Source organism: Emydura macquarii, unplaced genomic scaffold (genome assembly GCF_026122565.2).
Source record: "Emydura macquarii macquarii isolate MOO-44397 ecotype Brisbane River unplaced genomic scaffold, CSIRO-AGI_Emac_v2 contig_967, whole genome shotgun sequence".
Taxonomy (NCBI): Eukaryota; Metazoa; Chordata; order Testudines; family Chelidae; genus Emydura; species Emydura macquarii.
In genome coordinates, this window is record NW_027131104.1 from 160196 (window position 1) to 188130 (window position 27935).

A 27935-nucleotide genomic window follows, 5' to 3' on the forward strand; every position below is an offset into this window, starting at 1 on the left:
CAATGGCTTAGCTCGGGGCGCCGTCCTGGGCCATACGTCATCCGTGGCACGCTCGTCTGGCATGCAGCAGCAGATGTTGAGATGAGAGATGGGCCGAAAGCAGAACTTTTAACCCAACCGGCTTCCCTCGTCCCATCTCCTGAGAAACGGGGCTTGGATGCGACCGAAGCTGGGTGCAAAGAAGGTGAGGAAAGGATCGTACGTGGGCGGGGTGGCTAGCCCAGCGGCTATGGGCGATGGAGGCAGCCGCTGCTTTAAACATGGCCCAGGTTGGCAGCAACTGCAAGTTGTTCCCATCCGGAGCCCACGTGCGAAATGCATTTGTCTCAACGCAGCTCCTAGCACGAGAGGCGTCCACATGGCCAACACCTCCGCGGAGGGCTCGCCAGAGCCAGGTCAGGACTGATGCAGGTGGCAGTGGTGAGACAAAAGTCTCCAGGCGGCCAGCTGTCACGGACTCTTCCAAGAGCAATGAGAACTGAGCGGGGCAGAGAAACGTGCACGTAGGAGAGGCATAAAGGGCATGCATGGCCGGGGGGATGCGTCGGGCAGAGGCTGGGGTCGTGCCCCTCCCTGGGCTCCGCACAGGGGGTGGGCTGGCATGTTTGTGCAAATGCACTTTGGGGGCCTGCTTGCTTGCACGTGCGTGTGCGCGCGCACACGTGTTCTCAGGGCACAAATATACACACCAGTGACCGCTTGTCGTGTGCGCCTCCGGACGTGTCGCGAGGGGCGGGCGGGCCTGTGCGCGGCTGCCCGCCCGGCTCCGCGTAGCCGTCGGTGAATGCGTGGCTCTGGCCTGCATGTCTGCGGGTGAGATCCCGTCAGTTCTCGACCCCTGCATGGTTTGTAAGCAGGCAGGCCGAGCCAAGCTCTGGGAGTGTGAGCGAGCATGTGCAGGTCATTATTTCAGCACTCTGGCTGGGCTCCCTCTCTCCCTGGAACGCGTCCGCACTCCCACACTCTGGAAATGTCACTGGAAACTCTGAATGGCCTTTCACAGGCTTCAGCTTCGTGTTTGTTTTAATTGCAGCCCTGCACACTGCTGGGCTTCCAGATAAGCCGGGAGGGACTGGGGTGGCCTGGGGGCTGGGTAGGGAAGAGACCGACTTCTCAGGCGCTCTGCGGGCAGGACACAGGGGGTTTGCTCAGCTGCTGAACTTGCCGGGGTCACTAAAAACCCAAAGCAGTGGGAAGCTTGTTCCCCATTGACTTTACTCTGCAAATTCTCTGCTCCTCCGGGTGTTCCCCCTTGCGTCACTATCAGTATCTGATGCTCGCTGGCGCGGGACATCCGGCCCCGGGGAAGCTGTCTCAATCCCACAGGGTGAGTGACCGTTAGCCCTCCCTAGGGCTTCCTTAAAAGAGAAACTTCTCCTTTGCTGGGGGCTAGCTGCAGGGTCATGTGTGCTAGCTGGCGGGATGCCCCTGGAGCCGAGAGGGCCGGCTTTCCCTCCATCTCCTGATGTCAGAGGGCACGTTCGTTCCCCTCCAAGTTTGCTTGTTTTTCTGTTGTGTGTGTGAGTTGCTCCCCCTGCAGCTCGCAGCACGGCTATTAGACACACACGCACGCACAGAGAATCCCACACACTCAGCGCAGCGGTTGCCCTCCCGCTGCACCGTGCTGCTGGGTGCTTAGCAAGCAGCCAGCCCTTCGGACACTCACGCGCTGCCTGGGTTAGCAGCAGGCGTGGAGCTCACTCAGTGCTGACACCTGCCACCTGGGTGCTGCTAATCGGACCAGCTGGGGAGGTGCCCGGCTCCCTGGGAACATCAGATGGAGTTCCTTGCCAGGCTCCTGCAGGAAGGTAGGAGTAGGAGCTGCCTTCTTTCTCTGCAGAGATTGTGTGTGTGTGTGTGTGTGTAGGGGGGGTGTGTGTGTGTAGGGGGTGTGAAGGGAACAGGACGGGGGTGGGGGAAGTGGAATTCTGATCACAGAAATCCTCCTATTCGTAAAAAGCCAAAGGGGTGAACACTGTTGGAACAATCTTTATCAGACACCTCCTGCCCCCTCCGTCCCCCAGGCAGTGTGATTCGAACCCAGCCTGGATTCCCTCCTGCACCAAACCTGCAAACTCTCAGCACCCCCCTGCATTGGGGAGAGAGACCAGAGCTACGGGTGGCGTGTGTGCAGACGGACCGGAGCTCTGGCACTGCCAGCCCGGAGCGTGACTTCACTTGCAAACAGGGAGGCTGCGATGTCTGTTGCCTCTGCCTGTCTCATTCCTGGACGATACGTACATGGGCGGAAGGGAATGATACCCAGTGGTTAAAGCAACAGGGACTGGGAGTCAGGAGGCCTGGGTTCTCATCCCAGCTCTTGGGGGGAGTGCGGTCTGGTGGTTAGAGCAGGGGGCTAAGAGTCAGGACTGCTGAGTTGTTTTGTCAGCTCTTGGAGACAGTGCGATTTACTAGAAGACAGAGTCAGGGCTCCTGGGTTCCTTTCTGTAACCGTGGGCAAGTCACATCTCTTCTTTGTGCTGCAGTTTCCCCACCTATAAAGCAGAGATAATAATAGTCCCCACTTAACGAGGGCTGTCAGGCCCCGGTAATTAGTAGTAGTAATAGTGATTCTTGCATGTCTAACATGACTGTCAGTGCACCGTGCAACTGGAAATAACAGCCCTCCTGAGTCTCCAGCACCCGCTGCCCCAGGCTGTCGAAGTGCAGCACCCGGGAGAGAAGAGAACCCAGAAATCCCAACATTAGAATAACCCCTCTCTTGCTCTCATGAAAAAGAACAGCCGGAGGCAGTGCAGTCCAGCGAGCAGGGCAGTAGGCGGGTCTGAGGACACCTGGGTTCTGTTCCCAGCACTGCCTCTGACCTATGGTGTGATCTTGGGCAAGTCACTCTGCCTCAGTTTCCCCTCCCAGCCTTTGTCTTGTCTGTTTAGGCTGTAAGCTCTTCAGGGCAAGGACTGTCTATAAATGTGTGTGTACAGCACCTGACACAATTGGGTGCCGGGGGGGGGGGGGGCGGGAGGACGGAGGAGGAGAATCTTGTGCCCAATCCTTTTCTGAATCTTGCTGAGCTCTGGGTGTCTGTGAGATCTTGTGGCTATGAGCCCTCCAGCACTTCCTTTCGTCATTTATAAATGTGCTGCCTTTCGGTTTCATTGCCCATGCCCCTGATCATGTATCACGATCTCTTCTCTCTCTGCCGTTCCGTGTTCGACCCACCCTAGCCTGTCCTGCTCACCCATCTGCTCCCTTAACAGACCCATCTTTGCAGTCCCCTCTATCGCCGCTCATCCCTGATTGAGATGGGCGACCGGAGCTGGGCACAGCGTTCCAGCTAGGGACACCATGATTATGATCACGGCGTCGTAACAGCGGCTGCCCTCCAGACTCACCCCTGAATTGGGCCCGGTATTTGTAAAGTGCTTTGAGATCCTGGAGTGCCAGGCCCTGGAGAAAAGCGAATTGTGGCAGCTGTTATTGCTCGGGGTTAAGCTGTCACGCTACGAGCTGCGGGGTGGCGGCTGGGTGGGGAACGGAAATGTTAGCGGGGACGCCAAAGGGAAAAATGCTTCGTTGGCTCTCACAGACCTGTCCTCTCTCTCTAATTGCAACCAGACCCTCGCGAGTGAAATGCAAGCCCGGAGCAAAGAGTGATCCAGGCTGTCTGCAGCTGAGCCAGGCCCAGCGTGGATTTCTTTGCGGGGGTCTGCAGGGTAAAGCGAGGGCAGTGACGTTCGTAGCCAAACTCTGCGGAGGAAGTTTCTGTTCCCATAGTGAGTATTACAAGGGGCAGCGAAAGGCATCGGGCCGGCACCGGGGTAGTTAGAGTTTTGCACTGACTGAGAGAGCAGGGCAAGCGCTGGCTGGGCGCGAGGATGGGGAGAGCGGCCCGGGCACTGGCTGGGCATCAGAACAGTGCGAATTGAAGAGCACGTGGGTAGTCGCCCCGCTGCAGATGCACACCGAGGGGCCCTTTCTGCAGGCGGCGTTCCAGCTCACTGCCCCCCCTGCACCAAGCACCAGCCTTGGGCACCCCTGGGTGCCGCCCCTCAGAATCCCCATGGCACAGCCTCACCCAGCTGTGTCCCGTGAGGGTGCCCGCTACGCCAGGGAGACAGCGAGCCGGGGAGGAGGGACCCGGGCTGGGCTTTGGGCCGAGACTGGAGCCGGGGCTAGTTCTGGAGGAGGAATCTCCCCTCCGCCCCCACAAATGCCTTTGTCCTGTGCTGTAACAAAGGCAGCCTCTGCAGAGAGGCGAGAGGCTGGCAGGGCCACGGGCGGTGCCCCGGAACGCCTCCCGAAGGCAGGGAGGCAGCGACTGGCCCTGCCTTCAGAGCCCAGCCTGCCCCGCAGAGCGCTCTGCTGCCTCGGGGTTCGGAACCAGGACCAGCAGCTGTCCGAGGGTTCGTGGCGGCCCCCTCGGTGCCTGTCCGGTTCTGCGGGGTGGTGTGGGGGAGTGGGCAGGCTGAGCGGGCTCCGGAAGAGCTCGAGGGAGCGGGTGGCGGAGACGTGCTGGAAGAGTGGGGTGCAAAGGGGGTGGGGTACAATGCGAGGGAGTCGTGTGGGGGGCAGGTTGTGATGGCTCAGGTCTGTCTGTGGCAGGGTAAGTAGTTCTTGGACCAAGGCACAGGCTTTGCTCTAGTGCAGGGGGGCAACGGTGGCCGGGGACCCAGTCCAGACCCTCCGTAGCGGGGTGTGAGGCCTTAGCGATTGGCCTGCGCCGCGCACTTTGGTCTGTGCGGTAGATTATCACTGCAATTCCTCCCTCTCAGCCCGTCCCATTTCCTCGCAGGCCAAGCCAGGCGCTGGCCTTTACGGCTCAGCCACGCCCAGGGCCCTGAGACACATGGGGAGTGTCTCTGGAAGAGCGGGTAAAACCCCCCAGCTCCAGCCCCAGCCCCTCCCGGGGACTGGGGAGGGCCATGGGGGATTCCACTTCCCCTTCAGAATTAGCAGGTGTAAAGGGGAGAGGATTTGTAGGGAAATGCCAGAGCGCACCATGCTTCACAAGCAATAACTAATTACCTCTCACAGCCCGTTGTGCCTCCCCATTTCACAGGTGAGGGAACATGACTGGGCTAGGGTCACTCAGTAGATCAGTGGCACAGTAGAGAAGAGAACCCAGGAGTCCTGGCTCCTAGCCACCTTCCTGTAACTCACGAGACCTCACTACTCCCTTCCCAGAGCTGGGCCGGGAACCCAGGAGTCCTGCGTCTGTTGAGCTGATGCCTTACCTAAGGGGGAGCGAGGGTGGGGGGCTGGTGAAGGGAGCCTGCGTGCACCTCGAGAGAGACGGGGACACTCTCCCTCTTTCCTGCTCCCTTTCCCCTTCTCGGCTAGCATCCCTCCCTCCCCCTCCTGCCCTTGGTGCGGGGCCAAGCCCGGCTCTGTTTTATAGCAGTGACTCATCCCCTCAGCCTCCCAGCCCCTGGGTTTTCCCTCCTCTCCGGATTGTTTCCCTGCTCCGACGTGCTGTCCCAGCCCCCTCCCTCTGGCCCTGCCTCTCTCCGCAGTGTTTGCACTTGGCTCTGGAAATATTTGCGCACGGCGGTACTCCAAAGGCTTCGTCCTAACCCGTCCCCACCCCCCTGCAGGGGAACTTTCTCCTGCCAGAGCTAAACCAGTGCAGCGAGTTTCAACCAGCCTTAAGGACGATCCCTGGGATGGGGAGGCTCCCCATCTGGCAGGAGAGGGGTGCCAAGGTTAGGGGAGCAGGGAGATGAAGCCAAGTCAGATGCTGGTGAGGAATAACGGATCCTGCCTGCGGTCCAGCCCTTCCACTCTGCCCTGGGAATTGGCAAGTGGCTACCCACCCAGGATCGCCCCCTTCCCGGCCTCTGTGCGTGGCTGAGAGAGAGTGACTGGTCTGCATTAATGACCGTGTCTGGGGACAAGGCTTTTTGCTGAGACAGTAACGCCCGCTGGGGAATCCCAGCTGGGTTTGTGGGCGGCTGGAAGATGGGGGCAGAGCTGGCCAGAGTCTCTTTGCCTCGGGCTGGTTTCTTCCCTCTCCATCTTCTCCCCCTTTTCACTCACTCCTTGCAGAGTTAACAGCCCCAGTGCCCGAGCCATCCGGGCCCAAGGATGCAGGGTAAACCCACAGGGTGGGAACTGGAGACAAATGGCATCTCCCCCTGTGCTGCCAGAGAGCTGCCCATGTGGGCGAGGGAGATAAAAGAGACCAGGAGAGTGTGTGTTTGTGTGTAGGGCTTTACTAAACCGTGACAAACAGCTGCAACCACAAACACTATAATGTTTTGGTGTCTGTTTCTGTCAGTTACCAATGGGTTTTGGTTTTTCTGTTTGATGTAGTATCCACACACACACACACGCCTACAATAGTATGGGATCATGTCATTAAAGACAGTATGCCACTTTAGATCCACCACACATGTCTGCCACTTGAGTGAACAAAGTAACCGATAGCAGTAGTAGGCTGTCATCCTCTAGATAGACCGGGAATCTTGGGTTCCATTCCAGGCCGTGGAGGGGAGTGCACTGCAGTGGGCACAGACGCTTCTGCCCCTTCACCTCTAACCTCTCCGAGCCCTGACTCCTTGTCCCAAGCCCCTGGACCCGCCAGCCCCAGTTCCCTCCTCCTGGCTCCTCATCTCTTCCCCCTCCCTCCACAGGCATCCACTCACCAAAGTTCCCCATTCCCATTGGCTCCCAGTTTCCTCGTCCGATCTCAATGTCCCCACCCCAACCTGGCTCCTTCTCCCGGTCTCTTTGTGCAGTTATTTTGATCCAGCAACTGCAGGGTTAATGAGCTGCAGCCCGCACATGGGCTGGGCTGGAGGCCCATGTGCGCAGCTGTGTTTCTGTTGGCTGGAAGAGCGTGGGAAGAGCGTGTTTCCCCCCTTAGATCGCAAGGTTTTCCGGGCAAAGATCTGTCTGTGAAATGCCGAGCGCCCTGTGGATGCTATATAAATAACACCACGTTGTTGCATCGGGTGGTCTAGCCTGCACCTATTCTTGCTGCGCTGATCACTGTGCAGGCAGAACAGCGCTGCGGGAAGCGTGCTGGCTTTCTGGAAAGCGCTCGTTCGCGCTCCCCTTGCACTGCGCGGCCCCCGCGAGGCCGGAGAGGAGTCGGCAGTGGATTTCTGCTCCCGTGCAGGATGGGCATGGCTTCTGGGGAAGGCCAGGTGTGTGTCTGGGTCCCCGAGTCCCTGGCTTCTCATCTAATCTAAGGCTCCTTCCTGAGTGAGGAGAGGGACGAGGGGTTAGAGCCTGGGTCGGCTCTTCCCACTCCAGCAAACTAGGTCTGGAGGTCGGGGCTCTCCGATTCCCAACTCCACGTCCCCCCCCCCACCCGCCGTGGACGGACGGACGAGGGGCTGTAATCTGCCCACAAAGTTCCTAGGCGAGGTGGTGCTGCCGGCTCAACCAGGGCCCTCCCATGAGTGGCACTGCCTCAATTGTGCTGGCAGTCCAGCCTCAGCACTGCCCGCTGGCGCTGGCTCCGGGACGGGGCCGTCACCCCGCCTGCCTCGCCATGCTGGGAGAGGGACGGGGGCACTGCTGTGCTCTTGGGGGTGGCTGGTGCCCGCTGAGCCCTGCGTGGAGAGAATGGGGGGGAGGTGAAGGGAGAGGGGTTCAGGGAATGGGGGGGGGGTCCTCAGGAGAGGCTGTGCCGGGAGCCCCACAATCCCACAGCAGGTCCTGTCTGCAGGAAAGCCAGGTGCACCCCCGGCAGGTGCCTATCCAAAGTCTCTGGCTGCTCCCGGCTCTCCCTGGCTTGTTCCCTGTGAGCGTCGGCCCCCGACACTCCCGCCTCCCCTCTGCTAACCCAGAGACGTCCCCCGACGGCTGTGCATCTCCCACCACGCCGGAGCTCGGCAGCAGCTCGGACTGTAGCTTGTTGTTCAGTGCTGAGTACAAGGCCGTGGCATTGTCATAGCAGCAGAGAGCGGCCAGACGCAGCGTTCGCGCTGGCAGGGAAGGGGAGGTAGGCAGGCACTGACCTCGCCGTGGACCCCTGCCAGACACTGACGGGAGCTTTGTTTCCCAAGAACATAGCATGGAGCACTGGCGGGCCAGCACCCGGCCGTGGCTGTGGCCAGGGTCTCTCTGGAGCTGGGGCTCAGACGCTCTTCCCTGGAGACTGAAGCCATCCCAAATCCTACCCTGCCACCTCTCTGCCTCTGCTGGATCCCCCCACCTTGAGAGTCCCAGTTTGCTTCTGCGTGCAGGACTCTACAGGTCCCCTGGACCCGGATCCTGCCCAGTGCTGTTTCACTGGCTCTTGTCCTGCCCTGGCGTGAAGTTGCTGCCCAAAGCACTGACTGGCACCCTCACCTGTGAAGCTGCCAGGCAGTGAATCTGGCCTCTGGGTGGGGAGGGATGAACAGGGACGGGCGAGCCTGACCCCCATCTCCTGGCCCATGCTGCCCTCTGTCCCCGATCAGACTTGGTGCCACGGTCATGTCGCTCTCCCTGTGTGTTGCAGAGTCCCATGGGAGCTGCGCTGTGCCGACCTGCCAGCTCCACCCGTGAACCCGGGCAGCTGCGAGCGATGAGATAGTGATGGCATTCCAGGCAGCCGGGTCCAGGACGCCGCAGCCCCGCAGCGTAAGGCTTTGATGCCGTTGAGCTTGTGTTGTTTTTCACCATCGCCGTGTCTGTGTGCAAATAACAGGAAACGTTCCCCCGTGGCGAGCGCCAGGCTGTGGAACAGGCTCCCCTGGGAGCGCGGGAAGCCTCTGTGCTAAAGCCAGGGAAGCTGGGGCCGGGGGACTGGGACCACGGGCCCTAACAGATCTTGGCCTGGGAGTCAGGACTCCTGGGTTCTATCCCCAGCCCTGCCACTGACTCCCTGTGTGACCGCTTGCTCACGCACGCCACAGCCGCACCGCACCGCACCTGATGCACCTGTGGCCACGTGCATCGCTCAGTGCTGCTGGCGGGGGGCCGCGGTAGGATTGGTGAGCTGACGGTTGCATAGCGCTGTGGCGATGGAACGCCTGCCCCGGCGTCAGAGCAGCGGGCCCCGTTCCCTCCACAGGGCAGGGCCCTGGCAGGGATATAGGGCAGGACTGAGAGGCGGCAGCAGGGCGGTTTGGGGCGGGGAGCTGGAAATAGCGGGTGGGGCCGAGGGTTGGGATTGAGGGACATTGACGGAGCCGGGAGGGGGTCCAGAGCCTGAAGAGAAGCGGGTCACGGCAGGGCAGGCTTGGCAGAGCTGGGACAGCAGAGGGTGTCGGAGAGGGGCATGGACTGGGCGTGGGGGCACGGCGGTAGAAATGTGCCCCACGCCTGGCTCGGTCGGCCCCCTCCTCTCATCAGCAGCGAACTCGCGTCTGCCCCTCCCAGAGGCGCGACCCCTGGAGCCTCTCCTGCACCGCTGGGTACCGGAGCCTGCTGGGCGGGCAGGGGCTCCTCAGCAGCTTCTCGCTTCCCTCTCCCTGCAGGGTACGTTTAGGGCGGCTGGGGAGCCCCATCTGCGGGAGAGACCTGGCACACGCCCCAGCGACTGTTTTCCCCACGGTCTCTCCTCGCTACCCCCCCGTGCCATGGCAGGGGTCTGCCTGAACCCTGATGCGCCCCTGGGCCTCCACTTCCAGAAGAAGGAGTTTCTTCCTGCAGCCCCGAGCCCGGCTGCCCCCAGGGCCACGTCCCCGCAGCAGTCCACGTGGGTCCCGTTGCAACGCAGAGGACAGAGGGTGAGTTGAGCCTGCCCTAGGGTGTCTGAAGAGATGGCGTTGTAGCTTGTAGTTTGTGTGGTAGCTGCTTTGCCCACTGGAAACTGGGCTGAGACCCATCCGACCGGCCTGCCCCGGGGGCCGCTGAGCGGTCGTCGACCAGCGATGGGCGCCGGGGCCTGCCGGAGTTGAACCGGCGACCGGGAGAGGGAAGCTCTGCGGGGAGTCCCTTTGCTGTGTCGAGTGTTGGGGCCCATATCTGAGGAGGGGTCGTCCGGAGACACGTTCAGCCCCCACTCAAAGCCCAGACTCCTTCCCCCACCTGTTACGGTGTGCGGCTAGCTCCAAACCCAGAGAGGGGAAACTGAGGCCGCAACCTCTCTGGCACCTGCTGTCCCCCAATCACTCCAGCGTCTGCTCCCTGTACACCCGAACCACGTTGCCCGCCTCCCCCCTAGGTGCCTGTGATCCACGGCTGCGGCTCCAACACCCTGAACTTCGAGTTCCACGACGCGTCTCCCCGCGCGAGGTGCGACGGCACGGCCCAGCCTAGGAGAGCGGCCGCCGGGAGCTCCGGTAACTCCAGCCGGGGACGCTGCCCCCCCGTGCTGGGCCCAGACGCTGGGCCCCGGGAAGGAGACCTGTCACAGCCCCTTCTGGCTCAAAAGCCGTTTCTGGTGTCCATGGGGGGTGGGGGTGACCGGACTGCCAGATCTGAAGGCACAGCTGTCTTGGTGCCCCCCCCCCGCCCCCCGCCTTGCTTGCTTTGTGTCACAGCTGCTTTGCCCACTGGAAACTGGACTGAGACTCACCCACCCGGCCTCCCCCAGGGTTTGGCTCACTGGGGTGGAGAGGAGGGCTCAGCGCTCGCAGAGCAGGGCCTGGACCCCGCCTCCGGCTCTCTTGGGATCCACCTTTCCCAGGGCTGCGGTTGTAAGGTGGTGGGGAGGAGACACCGAGTGGGGAGCTGGGGTCCCCCAGTAAAAATAGCTTGGCTGCAGTGGGCTCCCCAAACTCTGGGCCCCGGTACCAGAGATGTGGCGTGGCAGTCTGTCTGGCAGCCTGTGCGTCTCTCCCAGGGACATGGGCCCGGCTATCAGTGGGGTTGCCACTGCACTCCCCACCCCTGGCCTCTGGCATAGCAGGACCCACACGTCTTTGACTGCCCGTGCCCTGAACCCCATCTCTCTCGCCGCCCTGTCTGCAGTGAGTGACTGGTACCAGACCTGGCCTGCCAAAGAAACAAAGATGCCGAGTTCCCAGGCAGTGCCTGTTCCCCTCCAGGCTGGGTCAGCGATGAGCCCCCCAGAGAACGGCCCCACGCCCGCACTCCACCCAGCCCCCTGGTCTGCCACCTGGACCAAGGATAGCAAGAGGAAGGACAAGCGGTGGGTGAAGTACGATGGGATCGGCCCAGTGGATGAGACGGGGATGCCCATCGCATCACGCTCCGTGAGTCCAGGGAGGGGGCGGGTTTAAAGGACCTGTAGAGGGCTGCGCTGCGGGGAAAGGAAGGTGTGGGAGGCGCTCGTCCCTCGCAGTCAGTTCTGATCCCAGTGCCCGGGGTTGGTGCTAGGGGCTGTGCTGCAGGAGGTGACGTCTTTGGTATCAGAGCTAAATCCAGCGTTCGGGCCATCATTTGACACCGGGGTGGGGCCAGTTTCCCTGCCCCCCCCCCCCCCCCCCGAGCCACGGCACATCAACCCCACTAGCTTTCGGGCCCCCCCCGCTCTCCTTGCTGCCGGGCTGCTGCTCCTGACGCCTTGTCTGTTTGCTTCCAATGGCAGAGTGTGGACAGGCCCCGGGACTGGTACCGGAGCATGTTCCAGCAGATCCACCGCAAGCTGCCAGGTAAGGTCACCTTCTCCCTCTGCTCACAGTGCAGCCGCACGCTGGGCCACCCTGCAGCTTGGTCAGCGAGAGCAATACCACCCACCTCTTGTGTCCTCCTGCGCTTTCCACTGCCATTGTAACGAGCCTGTGCCGCTCTGCCGGCTCCCCTGCCACACAGCCTGGGACAGAGTGCAGGGGCTGGCTAATCCCCACCGTCCCCTTTCCCCTGCCCCTGTTCCTGGCCACGTCCCTGCTCCCAGGAGTCCCATGGGCTAGGCCAGGCCCTTTCTGGCTCGGGTCTCCCTTCCACTCCGCTTGCTGGTTTGGGTGAGGGCGCCGCATCCCAGCAGGCAGGGACGGAAGCTCCCAAGTGAGGGGCTGATTTCTGTACCCCCAGCACATCCCACACCAGGCATTGTCCCATCAGGGAACCTGCTCACACCAATCTCCCTCCTCTTCCAGAACCGCAGCTGGACTGGGATTTGCACCACGGCACAGGTAAGCATCGTGATCTGCTCGCTCCGGGACAGAGAGCAGGCCTGGGGGTGTCCATTGGGAACACAGCTCCCCTCACCACCCCCTACCCCCCTGTTCACAGAGAGCAGGCCGGGGGGTGTCCATAGGGGAAACACCCCTGGGAAGACGCTCACCAGCCCCTGCCGCCTCCTATGCACAGAAAGCAAGCGGCTGGTGGTTGCTGTTCTCTACACCCAGGGAGCGAGGGGGTGTTGGGCTCTGGGGTGATGCCCTGTGGGAGCACACACCCCTTCCCTGTCCCTCTGGGAATCTGCACCATGCTCCCTTCCGCACTGGGTACAGACCCGTTTCCTCCCTGTCTCCCCCAGAGCCACAGCCTCCGGAACTTGCACAAAGGGCCCCGAAACCAAGTGACTTCTCTTGCCTGCAGAATGGCCTGGACTGGTGAGTATAGAGGTGGGAGGGCTGGCACGGGAGGGTGGGGTGGCACATGCATGCCTCTCCTGTGTGTGGGGGGGAAGCAAGCCGGAGGTCGGGAGGCGGAGAGCCAGAGCGATGTTGGGGAAAGGGAGAATGAAGAGGTTGCAGCATGGCCTAGGAATCTCAGGATCCAGAGTAGGCGGGCGGTGCCCTTGGACAGGGACCTGCCTGCACTGGAAAGAGCTGTTGGAAATGCATCCATCTCTCTCCATATCCTTCGCCTGCTGCACTGGGTCAGGCCAACGGCCTGTCTGACCCCATAACTCCCCCCCCAGATGCACCGAGTCAGACCAATAGTGCCCCTAGGCTGCCATCCCTGCCCTGGAAAGACCAATGGCCCGTCTAGTCCAGCACGGCCCTGAGAGGTGCTGTGCCGCTGGGAGCGGTGTGTGAGTGACCCGGGGCTCCATGCCAGCTGCCCCTCTGTCTCGCTCGTGACCGGAAGGCAGGGGGCAGGCAGCCCTGTTGTGAGAGGGGCCAAGGGGGTAGCAGTGGCGGGCAGGTGATCTGGCCCTTTGCAAACACATGGGGATGCGCTTGGTAGTCCGGCGGCAGGGCAGGCAGCAGGGCAGAGCGGCGCTCACCCCATTCACCTTACCTACAGGAGGGGCCAGGAAGCCGACGTCGCCATAGAGCCCAGGAGCATTTTTGACTATGAACCTGGGAAATCGTCCGTCCTCGACCATCCCAACCCGGTAAGGAGCCCTCCCCATCAGAAGGGTTACCACCTTTGAAATGCCAAAAACTGACACCTCCCTCCCACACGGCAAGCCCACCGCAACCCTCGCCCCAACCACAAAGCAACTCTGCAAGTCCCCCCCTCGAACAGCCACATCCAGTATCTGGAGAGAGAACGGATCGTAAGCCTCACGCACACGTGCGTTGCGCTTATGGGTTGGCGGGCAGACGGCTGCGGTATTTTCGAGGGTGTGGCTCTCTCGTCACTGAAACTGCAGAAGTGGGAACGGGGCAGCATCTTCACTGGACACAGAAACCTCTCACGTTGGCGATCCCCGTCTCTTGCGACGATAATGCAAGTCTTCAGACCCACATGGAAAAAAAACCCAGCAGATTCCATTATTTTTCTGGCAACTGGCAAATCCATAAAAAAAACCTGGCCAGGCCGATCAAATCCCAGCCAGGTGGTAACCCTATCACCCAGGCACAGAGCCGTCCAGGAGAGCTGCAGCCTTGCTGTGTGCAAGTCCCGCCGGCTCTCTGGCCTGCTGTCAGGGTTGTGCTCCGTGGTCCTTGGGGGGCAGGCTGGGAGGCAGAGCCTGATGCTGCATTGGTTGGGGGTGGGAGGTGAGTGCATGGTGTGTACGTGTGTCTGCCTGACGTTGATGTGTGTGTGTCTGCCGGGGGACTATGCCGTGTGCACACATGCATGGCATGTCGTGCTGCGTGTGCGGCTACGGGAGACTGCCACATGCAGAGCAAGGCTGGGCCCATCTGGCTGTCAGGTCTCCAGGCGGGGGCTCCGGGAGTGCTGGCGGGGGCCTGACCTAGGCAAGTGCTAGAGTGACTCCCTCTGACTGTCCCAACTGCAGGCTGCAGAGCCCCGCTCAGGAAGTGATGACAGCTGGTCCCAGTTTCTGAAGGAGCTGGAGACGGGGAGCCTGGTAAGAACCTCCTGGTGCTTTCCCCCCTCACGCTGCTAAGGGGGCAGTGGGATTGAGAGGGGCTGCATGCCACTATCTCAGGTCCCCCTGTGCCCCCGACTCCAGCCCCATCCTCTGCCACTGCCCTGGGCCCTACGTCCCATCAGTGTCTTCCGTCTGGAAGGGACTTTTCCTTCAGGCCACTGAGCCAAGTCCAGTCCCCAACTCTGTGGGCGTGGAAGGAATCCTTGGGGGGGTGTCTGGCTCCCACCTCTAGGCTTCTTCCAGGGGCCCTGCCTGTCACAGCCCCTGTGACGCCCCACTGCCTCATTCAGCGTGCAGGCAACCCCCACCCCAGCCCCACCTAGCGCCTGGCTGATGGCTCCCGGCCAGGACAGGGTTCGCCAGCTTCTCAGCAGTGCAGGAGCCCTCGGATCCCGCTGGAGGGAGCTGGGTGACGGCAGGACAGTCAGCAGGAGTGGTGGGAGCCCCACTGATTAACCCCGGGGAGTCCCTGCTACAGCCCCCGCTTTGCTGACCTCCTGCCTCTGACTTTCGCAGCCTAAGAAGCCCCTGGCAACGCGTCCTGCGGAGCTTCTCCCGCCTCCCCAGCCCATCGAGGTAAGTGCCATGCAGCCGCTAGCGAAGCCGGGGCGGCCCTCTGCCCTGGGATGCAGCCCAGCGTGAGGGGAGGGGCCGTGGCCGAGCGAGGGACCCTCCCCTGCTGTGTGCGGTCCCAGCCCACCCCGCTCGGCTGCTCTGCAGCTGTGTTCACTGGCTTCCACGGGGCAGGATTTTTCCCCTCCCCGCCTCCCGCGCCAGGGGAGGTCGGCCCTCGTGCTGCAGGCTGACCGCCGGGGTCAGCAAAGGCTCTGCTGCTGGAAGGGCAAGCACCGCCCCACGGCATCCTCCCCCCGTGGCAGCAGGACACCGGGGCACCTCCACGCCCTGTAGCCATCGTGGTGCTGGGGCCAGGCCCCGTGCCGAGGAGCATCCCGGCACCGCCGGGTGGGGTCGCCCCCCGGCATCGGCACCGCCGCATCTCCTCCACGACGGTGACGTTGCAGTGGCCTGGCGCCTCTGCCCCAGCCTGGGTGTGCTGGCGGGGCCCTGACGCCCGCTGTCTCCTCTTGCCCCCATCAGGTGTTACTGGAGAAAGAGCTAAAGCAGCTGAGTGAGGAGTTAGACCAGGACATGAGAGCCATGGAGACACATCGGCACTCTTGCAAGGTACCCCTCCCGGCCTCCGCTTACCCCGGGCAGCTGGGCCAGGCAACTCACCAGGGGGCGACACTTTCCCCAGCCCAGGCCTCCGCATATCTGTCGCTGCCCGTTGCTTCCAGCTGGTGCCCTTTGCCTTCCATGGCCTCTTCTCTCTCCCACCCCTCCGGACCCCCCAGCATCGCCCGGGGCCTGCGCTGATCCCTGCAGAGCAGCAGGAATTTGGAGGCGGGGCTGGTGCGCGTGGAGGGGCCGTGGTGCTTTTCCTGCGTGTGGCTTCACATCTCTTACATGCTGACTCCGCGTGTCAATGGCATCCCTTGCGTCAGCCGGCGGCGCTGCATTTCCCTCCCTCCGTTTCTCACCTCCCGGCCGGCAGAGCTCCCGCTGATTCCCTGATCCGCCCACTGTGAACATACTGCCCCTCTACAGCCGGAGCTCCTGACATGGTATCAGCACGCACATTTCGCCACGATATTAGCAGGCAGAGGGACACTGGCTTTCATTTGAGACCTCACCCGATGTTCTTTGACCCGGAATGGACACACCAGCTGACAGCAGTTCTTGGCTCACGGGGATACAGGGCCTCACCCGCCGTGGGGGCACCGATGCTCATCCGGCCCCAGGTGGAGGGGCTGGCTGGCTTAGGGGGGCAGGGAGTGGGGTGTGCACGCACGCACACCCTCCCTCTCACCAGCAATCAGTAGCTTGGCATTTACGCCGTGCCCAATGGAGAAGTACTTACAGACCCTCCCCCCCCACCCCGGGCCTGGACTGGCTGAACCAGTCCCGCCAGAGTCCCGACACCCAGCGCTCTGCGGCTGATGTCGTCAAAGCCTTGCCCATCTCAGAGCTGCGGGCACCCCTTCCTGACGAGAGACGCGCTGGGTGCCAGGCGCTGCCCCTCTGCCCATTACCGCCTCCCTGCCTACAAAGGCGCCGTCTGTCTCACTGTTTTGTAACCCCTGCCTACCCGCCTGCCCCTGTGGGTATTCCTCTGTCTAAGCTAATCTACCGCTGGTCCAGCTCTCGTATTTATAGCATCTAGTCACTGTCTGTCTGTCCTCCGTCTGTCTGCCGGCCTTGCTCTTCTCCCTCCCCCCTCCTCTAATAAAAAGAACCAGTCCCAAACCCCTCAATCGCCCTGGCAAGCCCCGCAGCCTGGCTCCCCAGCACTGGGTGACTGTTCGGGAATTTAGGGGAGAGGCCTCGTCAGTAACGCCAGCTGTCTCTCCCGGCCCTGTCTCTCCATGGGGCTGTGCTGGCTTGCACCCGCTGAGCCCCTGGCCCTCTGTCTAGCTGTCTGATTGCAGTCGCTCTGCAGGGGCCGTAGGGCCATGACCCCCCCAGCCTTCCCCCCGTAGAGATGTTGGACTCTAGGACCCTGCTCTGGCCCCACTGCCTGGCTCTCCCTCCTGTCGGACGGACGGGCCAGCTCTCCCCGCTGGCTTGTAATTGGCTCCTCTCTGCCAGGAGTTAGACTCCAGCTTCCCGCACAAGACAGCCTCTTGGATGATTAATTTTCCTTTTCCCCCTTTCTCGCGCTCTCTCCCCTTGCAGACTTCCTCAACTGCTCCCTGCGCTCGGTCCCCTTCTCCGGCCTCTGCTGCCCGGTGAGTACAGCCAGGTAAAACAGGGCGCTGGGGCTGGCACCGCCCAGGTGAGACAGCCTTTGTTGGCTGGCGTCATCCCGCAAGCAGCTTAGAAGCCTGGGGAGGGTGAGATCAGAGCGGATGACGAGTCCGGGAGAGGTGCAGGAAAGGGGGGAGCGAGGGAGAGAAAGATAAAGGGATGGCAGAAAGAGCGCGAGGAGGGCAGGGCTGGCAGGCTTGACCGAGGACAGAGCGAGGGAGGCAGGAAGGGTGTGATGGGAAAAGAGAGGGAGGAAAGAACAGCCTCTTGTTAATAAGTTAAGCACCAAGAGCCTTGGATCCCCTTGTTTTGGGCAGCAGGGGTAGAGGCCCTGGAGAAGGGACTGGCGGGCCAGAGGATTGGCTGAGCCTGACGCCGGGACGAGCAGCCAGTCCCTGGGAGTGGTGGTGACGGGCCGAGTTGGCGAGAGGTGGCGTGGAGCTGCCGTGCGGGGACAGTTGGCATCAGGGGGCCGACCGGCGCCAGGAGGGGGCATGCCCTGCGCCGTCTTTCGGCACGGCCGTTTTTCTCTTGGTCGCTGGGTTTGGCCAAGACCCCGAGGGGAAAGAGGGGGCCACGCGGGCATCTGGGCCGGGGGTGCGCCCTGTGTGAGCACACACCTGCCCACGCCACGCTGCTGCCCCGGGCGGCCTGCCGCTCTCCCCCTCAGTGGCCGTGAAGGGCTAAGCAGCTGAGCAGAATTCCCGGGCAGCTTTCCCCTAAAGCCTCAGGTTCTGTCCCCGCAGCCACAGGGATCAAAAACAAACCCTCCACTTCTCCTAGGTCGGGGTAGGCCCTACAAGAAGCCAGACCTTTGCTTTCCTTCCTTGGTGCTGCCGTGAATCTACAGGGGCCTCCCGCTGGGGAGGGCAGGGAGCTGGTTTCTGGACAAGGGGGTGGGGGGGCCTAGGGCAGGGTGCCCCTCCCTCCGGTGTCCTGCTCTGCCATGCCCCCTCTCCGGATCCCACCTTGCCCTCCCTCGGCATCGTTCAGGTGCCTGGGAAGGAGGTGCTGCCTCTTTAAGAACTCAAAGCCAAAGTTAAACTTTAGCCAAGTGGCGGGAGCCTGCCAACTCCAGGCTGCTGCCTCAGTGCTTCCTGCCCGGCGGGGGCCTGCGCGGGAAGGGAGGAACCAGCGCTGCCGGCCTCGCTGCCAGGGTAGGAGGCAAACTTTGTACCCACTCTCTCTGGGGGGGGGCAGGGCGCCCGGGGGCTATTGTTACCCACCACCGCACCCCACCAGACCCCGCCCTGCTCCTGGAGCTTGGAACAGAACCCAGGAGTCCTGACACACCCGGCCCCTGCTCTAGCCTTCTCCCGCTTTGGCTGTGGGTGGGGTGGGACGTGGGGGGCACCAGGCTGAGAGCAGGGGCAGTGTCGCCAGCTGGCTGCTTGGAGATTCCCCCTGGGTGGCTGGCACTGCTTTGTTTTACAGGGGCAGTGGAGGTGGGACCCGGCAGGGACACACCCCGCCTCAGCTGCTCCGGGCCACGGGTCCAACTGCGGTGTAAACTAACGCTGCTGCTGGAGTCAGTGCCCTGGGCCCCCTGTCGGAAGCAGCCCAGCTGCGCTGGGGGCAGGTTGTGCCTCTGCTCGAAGGGGTTAGGGCAGGGCTGTCCCCGGGCAGCCATCTCCCTTCCCAGTCTGGAGCCCCAGCTTCTCCCCACAGGAGCCCAGCAGCCTCCTTGCTTTACACCCCCGAGCGCCCCCACACCAACCACCCCCAGGCCCTTTGAATACCAGGATCTCGCTGTGCCCGAAGGCACGGCACCGGTCTGCAGGGTGCGTGTCGGGCGCCGGCGAGCAGTGCCTGTGTGTCGCTGCATGGGGGGTAGACGTTGGGTGTGCGTGTCTGGGGGCGGGCGGGCACATCCCTACGGGTCGCTAGCGACGCCCGAGTCCCGTGGTTTCCTCTTGGGGTCGGGCAGGGGCTCCCTGACGTTTTGGGCCTGGTTACCCACAGAGGCCCGTACGCTGTCTGACTGACTCTGCTCCTGATCCAGCAGCCCACCGTCCACCCGCCGTACCCGTCCCGCTGGCCAGCACCACCCGCCTGCCAGCCCCAGCATGGAGAGAGGGGGCCTGGGCCTGGCCACAAGCGATTGGAGCAGGTCTCCCCCCAGGGCAGGTGAGGATCTCAGCATGCATGCATGTCCTCCAAGGGGCTGCAAGGAACGCCCCTCTCCCCATGGCCCCCCTGCTCCCCTCTGACCCCCAGACCACTGCTGCTGTTCACTCCTGCACTCTAGCCCGCTCCAGTCCCTCCTTCACTCCTGCTCTCCTGTCGGCTGGAAAGCCCCTCAAACCATGGAGCCACTCCCCCTCTTTGCATGCCACCGTAGCCCTTCCCCTTCCCCTTCCCCTTGGAAAGGAGTCGTCCCTGCCCAGCCTCCCTCTTTGGCTCACTTTTGGTCAGACCACATATGTAAGACGTTACATGCACTGGTCACGTCCACCCGTCTGTCCCACAGTGGTGTGGCTTCCTACCCGCCAGGGGACACAGCCCAGCCATCTAAGGGTTCCTCCCTTTGCATTGGATTTTGGGCAGGGCTCGAACTGGGGTGGGGCGGGGGCGGGGGGGCAGGTAGCTGTACTCCTCCAAGCTCCACTCAAAAAATAAGCTCTGCCCGCTGGAGTAGTGAGCCAGTTAACTCTGCTGACACTTAAACGTCACTGACGGCATCGCCTTGAGATGAATGGGGCAGTTCAGAGAGATTGTTTCAGGCTCTCTGCAGACTCAGGCAGCTGTCACTGCATCACCTGCACCCGCTTCAAGTTTTCAGGGCTTTCTTCCCAACTGTACCTTGTTTTTAAATGAAAGTGGAGATTCTGGAGAACAAGGCAGCAGCTTTTAGGAGGTGCTGGGTCGGTGCACGGGTGCCTACTGGCCATCCCAAGCCTTGGCTCTGGGCCTGTTGTGCTACTCCACATGAATGGCCTAAGATCTGCTGGTGTCCCAGACAGAGAGCTGTAATGTGAGCGCCGGCTGGGGTAGAAGTACCCCCATAGCAGAGCTCTGGTCATGCTCATTGGGGAGCAGCTGGATTGGCATAAATTAAGAAATTTGCTTCAGTGAGTCAATTGTGGTAGATGCAATAATATCCTAACAGCCCCACGTAGGCGGGGGTGTGACTGTGAGCTGTCTGGAGGGTGTTAATAGGTAGTATAACCTAGATCACTGGACTAGGACTCAGAAACCCTGGGCTCAGTTCTTGGCTCTGCCACTGATCTGTTGGATGACCTCAGGCAAGTCACTTCCCCACTCTGTGCCTCAGTTTCCCCATATGTAAAATAGGGATCCTGATCCTGACCTGCTGTGTAAAGCACTTTGAGATCTCCTGAGAAGAGCTAGGTGTGCTAGTAATACCCTGAGACACAGAGGCCAACCGGAGGGGGTAAGAATGATCATCCCCAGCCTATGGAGAGAGGAGGCGACTCGTCCAAGTTAGTGGCAGAGCCGGGGCTAGAACCAGGGCTCTTTATTCCGAGCCGCTGGTCTCCACAGCCTCCTCACTCTGCCCGTAAGCATGGCGGGAACTTCGACTCTGAACCGTCGGGGAGAGGTGCAGGCACCCAGAACCCACATGTCCGGTCCCGCCATCTCAGCCGCACGTGGTGGGTGGAGCCCTCCTGTGCAGCTGGCTGGCCATGTGGACGGGAAATGCATCGCCACTGGCACCTTGTCTCTGCAGATTCAGAGCAACGCCCCGTACGGGAACAATGCTGGGTGTCTCCCCATCACACCCGCCCTCCTCAGCCACTGGGGCTGTGTCACGAGAGTCCATCAGAGTCTGACGTGCTCACCCCGTTTCATGGTTCTCTGCAGATCCCCCGGGCCACCCTGGGAAAAGCCCCTTGGCTGATGGGAATGAGCCCATAGAGGTGGCGGATGGACCAGTGAAGAGAGAGGAAAAGAAGGTGAGGAGGCCCAGACGAGGGAGACTGCCTCCGGTCTCTGTATGGGGGAGAAGAACAAGCCAGTGACTGGGCTGGCATCTCTCCAGGGAACCCAGGAGCACTGGGAGAACTGACCAAGAAGTGGGTGGGTTCTGGGTTTCCCGCAGGAATCAGTGACTATGGGGTAAGAGGTGGGGAATCCCTGACCCTAGACTGGGTCTTAAGAACTGGACTGGCTGGGGGACTGGGACCAGGATCTTCCTGGACCCTTGTATCTCTGCCTGTGATCTGATTTGGTTTCACCCTCGTTTAACTCTTTCTCTTCTCCACCCCAGATGAAAGCTGCTCGTGTCAGGTTTGACTTCCAGGCTGAGTCTCCAAAGTAAGTGGCGCCTTGTGGATCCTTGATGTTTCCAGACCTGAGGTCCCCTGAGTGGATCAGTACCTATTGGTGTAGCAATCCCCCTCTGTCCTGGGGGATCCAGCTACCATGCCAGCGGTGGAATTGGTCTGTGTTTTCTCCCTCTCCTGGTTGGGTTTAGTTGGGCGCTTTGAATCCTCAGGGAACGGTCCCTGGCAGGGGGTGGGCGGGGGAGAGATGCAGGCTAACCTGGCTGCTCCTGCAGAAACAGGAGAGCAGCTGGGCAGGCTGGGAAGATGGTGCCGACTCCACCGTCGCTGGGTCTAACCTTGCAAAAGAAGAATGCATGGAAGTGAAGTCTTCACAGAGGAGTGATTAGGGGCTGGCACATCCCGAAGAGTGCACTTAATGCCTGACTCAGCCTCGGCCTCCGTCGTCAGGAGAATTGGGGGGCATGGCCCCTGGGGAGCGAGGCCGGAGGTGGGCGTCCAGCAGGACCGTGTCAGCGGCAAGTGAGGGGTTGAGGTGTGTCCTGCCAGACCCAAGCACCCGGCCGGCGGCCGGGAGCCAGGACTCAGCCCGGCGTCAGGAGTCAAAGGCGGCTCTTTGGCCCTGCGTGTGTCTCGAGGGGCGAGGGGGCGGCTGGCGGGAGGGGGCGGGGGCCAGCCCCCCGGGAAGTGCCTGTAGGCCGTGACGCTGTGCTGTGGCCTTCCAGGGAGCTGACCCTGCAGAAGGGGGACATCGTCTATCTCCACAAGGAGGTGGACAGGAACTGGCTGGAAGGAGAGCACCACGGCAGGGTGGGCATTTTCCCCTCCAACTACGTGGAGGTAAGGACGGGGCGCGGTTGCCGCTGGCTCTGTTGCAAGCCTGGCCGGAGGGCAGGGCGCCCAGGGCTCAGTTGGGGTCTCGGACGTGCCCAGCTCTCCCACTGCCCCGGGGCACCGGCGGCTCGGAGGAGGTCTGGCGTGGGGCTGCCAGGCTGCGCCCTGGACCGCGGGTCTGGATTCGGCACTGGGCACTGGTGCATGGAGTAATAGAGACCTGCCCTCTAGTGGCCACTGCTGGTGTCACACCTGCGAGGGCCGCTGTCACCCCCCTCTTCCTTCTACCCCTCCTGCAGCCTTAAGGTAATCCAGACACCAGGACCAGCTGCCTCCAGTGGGGACCGAGTACACCCAGACCCTACAGCTCCTTGCTCCCAAGCGCAGCCCAGACCCTACGGCTCCCTGCTCTGCTAAACAGAGCCCGCAGGGCGGCAGGCCAGGCGTTTCCTAATATCCCCTCGACGTGACCAGCTGATCGCCAGGCCCAGGGAGAGGATGGGCATTGAAAGGGTTAACCCCGTTCCCCTACACCTGGGGGGTCTTGACAGGGAACATGCCCCAGCCCAGCAGGAGGGGGCGCTATCGAGGCAAGGCTGGACCGGGTGCTCCTGACAGACAGCTGCCCGCAAGGCGCCGCCGTGCTCTGCTTACCCTGCTCGCCTGCCTCTCCCAAACAGGTCCTGCCTCCCACCGAGATCCCCAAACCCATCAAGGCACCCACCATCCAGGTGCTGGAGTACGGAGAGGCCCTGGCCCAGTACAGCTTCAAAGGGGACCTGCCGGTGGAGTTGTCCTTCCGCAAGGTACAGAGCCTGCCTGTGAAGGGGTCCCGGGCGTGCAGTTAACGAGGACGCTCATTGCAACTGCAGGCGATGGGACACAGAGCCCGCTACTCTCCGGTCCCGGTTCAATGCCAGCCCCGGCTGGCAGTGCCCCGAAGGCCGTCCCGTCTGACAGCTGTCCAGTGGCCTCCATGAACAGAGTTTGCTGGGTCTCAGACCAGTGGCCTGGCCCTGTAGCTGGCAGCCTTATCAGATGGGCTGAAGGCTGAGGTGTCTGTGGGGTGGTGGTGCATCAGGTGAGCTTGGCCTGACCCTCTTTTGTGGCCACACACAAGGCCTCAGTCTCCAGGGACCAGGCGGCGCTCCCCTCCAGGCCGCAGCATTGCACAACCCGGCCGGCTGGACATTGCGCGACTGGACAGACCAGTGGGGCAGGAAACCAGACTGGTGGGGCCGCTGGCATGGCTGGATGGACCTGCTGGGGCAGGAAACCAGACTGGTGGGGCCGCTGGCATGGCTGGATGGACCTGCTGGGGCAGGCAGTAAAGGAGCAGGGTGGGCTGCTCTGTGCTGGACGGGCAGGAAGCCTCACGTCCGATGCGACAGAGGCTGGCGCGTGGCAAGTCCGTGTCCCTACCCCGCGGGCTCCTAACCTCACGTCTCTCCCCATCCACAGGGCGAGCACATCTGCCTGGTCCGCAGGGTGGACAAGAACTGGTACGAGGGACGGATCTCTGGCACCAGCCGCCAAGGCATCTTCCCAGCCAACTACGTGCAGGTGGTGAAGGAGCCACGGGTCAAGGCCTCGGAGGAGTTCCCCTCCTCCCCAAACATGGCTGTTACCTCCCCTGCCTCCCCACGCCTGTTGGTCCATGCCGGCTCACCTGCCCAGCTGCATTCCTGGCACTCTGACCACGCACCGTCCTTCCTGGCAGGTTCTCCCACCCCCCAGTGGGGCGGCATGGAGGGGGGCGCCCTGTCCTCCTCACCTCACCATTTCGGCTTCACCTTCCCTGTCTCCCCCAAGCTGCAGCATGCCCCAGTCTCGCCTGGCCCCCTCCAGGGGCCCCAGAGCCCCCAGCCAGCCCCCAGCACCGCCTCGCTCGCCCCGCAGAGTCTGAGCCCGCAGCCTCCGCCACCCTCCCGGCCACAGGAGACTCCACCCGCTGCACCTGGGCAGGTGAGACAGTCGCGCTGCTCCTTCAGTCCTTCCTTCCCCAGATCGCCCCGCCCCACAGGCCCTGTCCAGCCCAGCCTGCAGCACAAAGACCTCGGCTCCCCACCAGTGAGCCCCTGTGGTGTCCCAGGAGCGCCGGGGAACCTGTATCCCTCAGGCAGCACACACTCCTGGAGTCCATCCACCAGCCCCTGTAGTGCCCCCCGTGTCTGGGGCTCAGCATCTCTCCCCTGGGATCTCTCTTTTCCATGCCACTGGGCTAATTCCCTCAGTGAAACAGTGAGAGTACCTATCCCCTCCATCTCTGGCCCCCTCTCCCAGTGCCGTTCGCTGTCGTCTAGCACAGGGGTGGCCAACCAGTCAGAGACAAAGAGTCAAAAAATAGATGTAGATATCGCAAAGAGCCACACAAGGGCAGCTAGTCAATTTCACTTCTCTACCCTGGGCTGAAAATTCAGGCTGATGGGTCAATTTCAGGGGCAGCTGGTCAATTTCTAGTCTCTAGCACAGTGGTTCTTAACCTTTCCAAACTACTGTACCCCTGAAGCCTGAGTCCCACCCCCACGGGGCTGAGGCATGTAACATAGTTTCATGGCGCCCCTGTGGCTCCAGGCAATTGCCTTTCTTGCCACCCCCAATACCAGCTCTGCACTTGCGACCCCTCTAAACCCCCAGGTTGAGAAACACTGCTCTAGCACATCAAACTCTCCCTTCTCCCTTGCAGAACTCTGCCCTTGACACGCTGGCCTCTGCAGGCTGCCATCCGGACAGTGCTGGGCACCTCCCCAAGAGCCCCCCGTCTGACAACGGCTCCAAAATACAGTGGACCCCGTAAGTGCAGCTGAATCGCTGGCTTCCCGGTCATGGTGAGGGGCCAGAAGGGAGCCGGGGTCCCCTGCTCCATTTGGAAGCTGGCCCGGTGATGTGACCGTGCCGAGGGCCGGCTGCAGATGGCCTGCGGCGTCGCTGGGCTGGGACCGGATCTGAATTGTTACCCCCCGACCACTGAGCCGCTCGCTCAGCGAATGGCAAGCAGCTGCTGCCGGCGGCTGTACCTGGTCATCCCCTGCACTGCAGACCCCCGGGAGGGAGTGGCTGGAAGGAGGGAGGGGTCCCTGTTCTGCGCCGAGGTGGGCGCAGCACTGCCGGGGTGGGAGCAGGGGTGGGAGTGGTCTCACGGGCTGCTGGTGCCTCGCAGGTACCGGGCGATTTATCAGTACAGACCCCAGAACGAGGACGAACTGGAGCTGCACGAAGGGGACCGGGTGGACGTCATGCAGCAGTGTGACGACGGCTGGTTTGTGGGTACGTCTGCCGGCTGTGAACCGAATGGAGAAAGCCGGGGCGGGGGGCAGGCTCTACCCACTGGGGGTGCTGTGGGGAGCTGGGCAGGAGTGCGGGCCGTGGGGGGACGCCAGCCTCAGGGCTGTCCCAAAGAGGGTGGCGTCAGAAGGAAGGGCATTTCTCCTGCAGGGCAACCTCAGATCTCTCTCTCACGGCTCTCCCTTTGTCTCCCTGCCCCCAGGTGTGTCCAGGAGAACCCAGAAATTCGGCACCTTCCCTGGCAATTATGTTGCGCCGGTGTGACATCCTTCCTTCCCCGCACCCCAGCACGAGCCAAGAGGCAGCTGCTCCTGTGACTCAAGCTCCTCCAGCCTACCCGGGGGTGGTGGTGTACCCCGAGACAAGGAGAGGAAGGAGGAGATGTGGACCGGGACCGGCCCAGCCCCCACTCCCACAGACGTTCCCAGCAGGAGCCTTTGGAGGCTGCGTCCGGGAGACGGGGAGATCGGCACTGGCACGGGCCCCTGCCTCTCCTAGGAACAGACCCCCCCAGTCACACAGCCCAGCTTCCAGTCCTGCCCCCAGGGGTCTTGCCCTGTGCCCGCCCTGTGGGTTTCTCCCAGTCTGCCTCGCTGCAGGCGGTGTCTGGGTGGGGGAAGGGGCGGTTTGTCCTTTTCCTGCCCTTGAACCCCAAAGCGACACGCTCCTTTCTTCCGGGGAGGCACCGAGCGCGACGTCTGCTCCCCCGGGATCCCCAGAGAGAAGCAGGCGCTGGGCCTGCCGTCGGCGTCTCCCTGGACCCACGAACTGCGCTGAACCCTGCGCGCGCATGCGTCGCTCTCCTCTGCCGGGCGGGGAGGCACCGAGCTGCCTGGAAAGGGCTGGCTCACATGCCTGGAAGCCTTCTCTGCTTGTCCTCCGTTATTAAAGATCAGCCTCACCCCACGCGCAGGCCCCGCCTGGTGATTATCGGGGATGGACGGGAAATCCATGTCACAGGACAAAGGGCAGCGGAAGCCGGAGGGCCTCCTCGCCAGTGCCAGGACGCACCGAGCGTGCGAGAGCCGCTCTGAGTAGCCGGCTGTGCCCCAGCTAGGGTCCCTGGGCTCCCCTTGCCCTGACCCTGAGTGCAGTCACTTCTGTTCGGTGCCAGCTGAGCTGGCTAGGCACCCACACTCCCCTCAAGCACCTCTGTGTACTAGGTGCAGGGACGGCGGAGGGCGGGGCAGGATGCGTCCATTCAGACCTGCATGATCTACCGGGGGTCACTGGCTGCTGGTGTGTTGTGAGGGATGCGGCTGCTCCGAGCTGGGGCAGATGGGATTCAAGAGCCTCACACATCCTCAGCCGGGGCAGCCTCCCAGCCGCTCCGGCCCTCAGTGGTGTGGGACCCGCCTGCTCCTGCCCCCGGCATCTCTTGTAGCGACGCTGGCAGGCAGGGGTGGAGATTCAACAGGGCCTGGCTCGCCCCAGAGGTCAGGACCTCCCAACACAGCATTGTCCCGATGTCTGTACCCCTCCTTTCCAGCCCTGGCCGCCTTGATCCGCCTCTCCCGGAGCTCGCCTCTCACCGCCAGGGTCAGGGGGCAGATCCAGCTGGAGGTCTCTAAGCGATTGGAGAGGCACCCATCATTACACTGACCCATCCTCGAGGCATTGGTGGGACCCAGTGACACCAAGTGGAGGAATTCGTGGGCAGAGGGATCCCCAGACACACCCAGCTGCTGCAGTTCCCAGCTGGACCATACCTGGCCTTCGCTGTGAACAAGGGTGGTTGCAACGTTCTCTCATTTAATGCAAATGAAAGGGGAGCCCTGGGCTCCAGGCAGCCGCCCAGCATCCCAGTGAATAAAGCTGGCAGCCACCTTTTGCTCTGGCTTACCCTGCGACCCCCCTGGCCCGGTAGCTGTGTATATGGGGAGGAAGCGGGGTGGGTGGTCCTCAGATTGGCACCCATGCGGGAGGAGCTGTAATTACAGATGCAACATCAGCCCTTCCGGACTGCATGGCTGCAGAATAGAGTCTCCAGGCAGTGCTATGTACCTGCAGACCTAGACTCCCTAGAGCCACAGGTTCAACGCCTGAGAGCGCTTTGCTCTCCTTCTGAAGGAGCTAACCCACGTTTCAGGCAGTTTATCAGTGTGGAACTTTAAACCCCGCTTCCCTCTGCCCTGCCTTCCCGTTAAAGATTCCAGCGCATTTCCCTGAACCGCTGGTTTGCCTTTGGCCAAGGTTCCCCCTCACACACCTGCCGTGCTGTGTGACAGGCCCCCCCCCTCCCACAAGTCCCGAGGTGGCTGCATTTCAGCGGAGCTGTGCACAGAAGGGCGTGATGGCGCTGGTGGAATGCACTTGTTCTGTGCTGGCAGTGCATTGGGAGCATTTTTCCAGGCCTCCTCCACGTACCTCTTTATTGGTGTGTAGTTGGGGGGAGGGATGCCCCCATGACCCCCCTGGAATTTTAAACTTGAAATGGCCTTGGCTCGTTAATGTCTCCCCAGAGCCGACAGGCTCTCCTGGTTCAAGGTCCAGGGGAGGGTGAAGGGCCGAGCAGAGCCGGTCAGGATTTGAGGACTGCAGGCTGCCATGGGGAGGGAAGAGCTGGGCTATGGTAACAACCCTGCGGAGTCCAGCCCTCCTGTCACTCCGCTACGTGCTATAGCGCTTCACACAGCAGCACAATGCGCAGACCTCGCATCTCCCTCCTGGAAATCACAGGCCCCTGCAACTTGAGCGAACGGACAGGCTCTGGCAGCCGT

At 62.3% G+C, this 27935-nt stretch overlaps 1 protein-coding gene across 4 annotated transcripts; it reads left to right on the forward strand.

Annotated features, from left to right (window-relative positions):
• Positions 1 to 27089, forward strand: SORBS3 (sorbin and SH3 domain containing 3). 4 transcript variants are annotated; one of them, XM_067543675.1, is made up of 23 exons: positions 1777 to 1808; positions 3577 to 3734; positions 8414 to 8535; positions 9375 to 9626; positions 10064 to 10181; positions 10813 to 11057; positions 11393 to 11456; positions 11901 to 11936; positions 12284 to 12359; positions 13000 to 13090; positions 13946 to 14017; positions 14558 to 14617; positions 15140 to 15226; positions 16778 to 16830; positions 18852 to 18976; positions 20675 to 20766; positions 21081 to 21127; positions 21822 to 21936; positions 22611 to 22736; positions 23392 to 23895; positions 24617 to 24723; positions 25091 to 25197; positions 25418 to 27089. In XM_067543675.1, the coding sequence occupies exons 3-23, from the start codon at positions 8491 to 8493 to the stop codon at positions 25477 to 25479; spliced, it is 2484 nt and encodes an 827-aa protein (XP_067399776.1). In that variant the 5' UTR covers positions 1777 to 1808; positions 3577 to 3734; positions 8414 to 8490; the 3' UTR covers positions 25480 to 27089. The 4 variants fall into 4 exon arrangements, with proteins under 4 accessions (XP_067399777.1, XP_067399778.1, XP_067399776.1 ...); XM_067543678.1 differs by having other exon boundaries at positions 18855 to 18976; XM_067543676.1 differs by lacking the exons at positions 1777 to 1808; positions 3577 to 3734 and adding an exon at positions 1 to 184.
• The last annotated feature ends 846 nt before the right edge of the window (positions 27090 to 27935 follow it).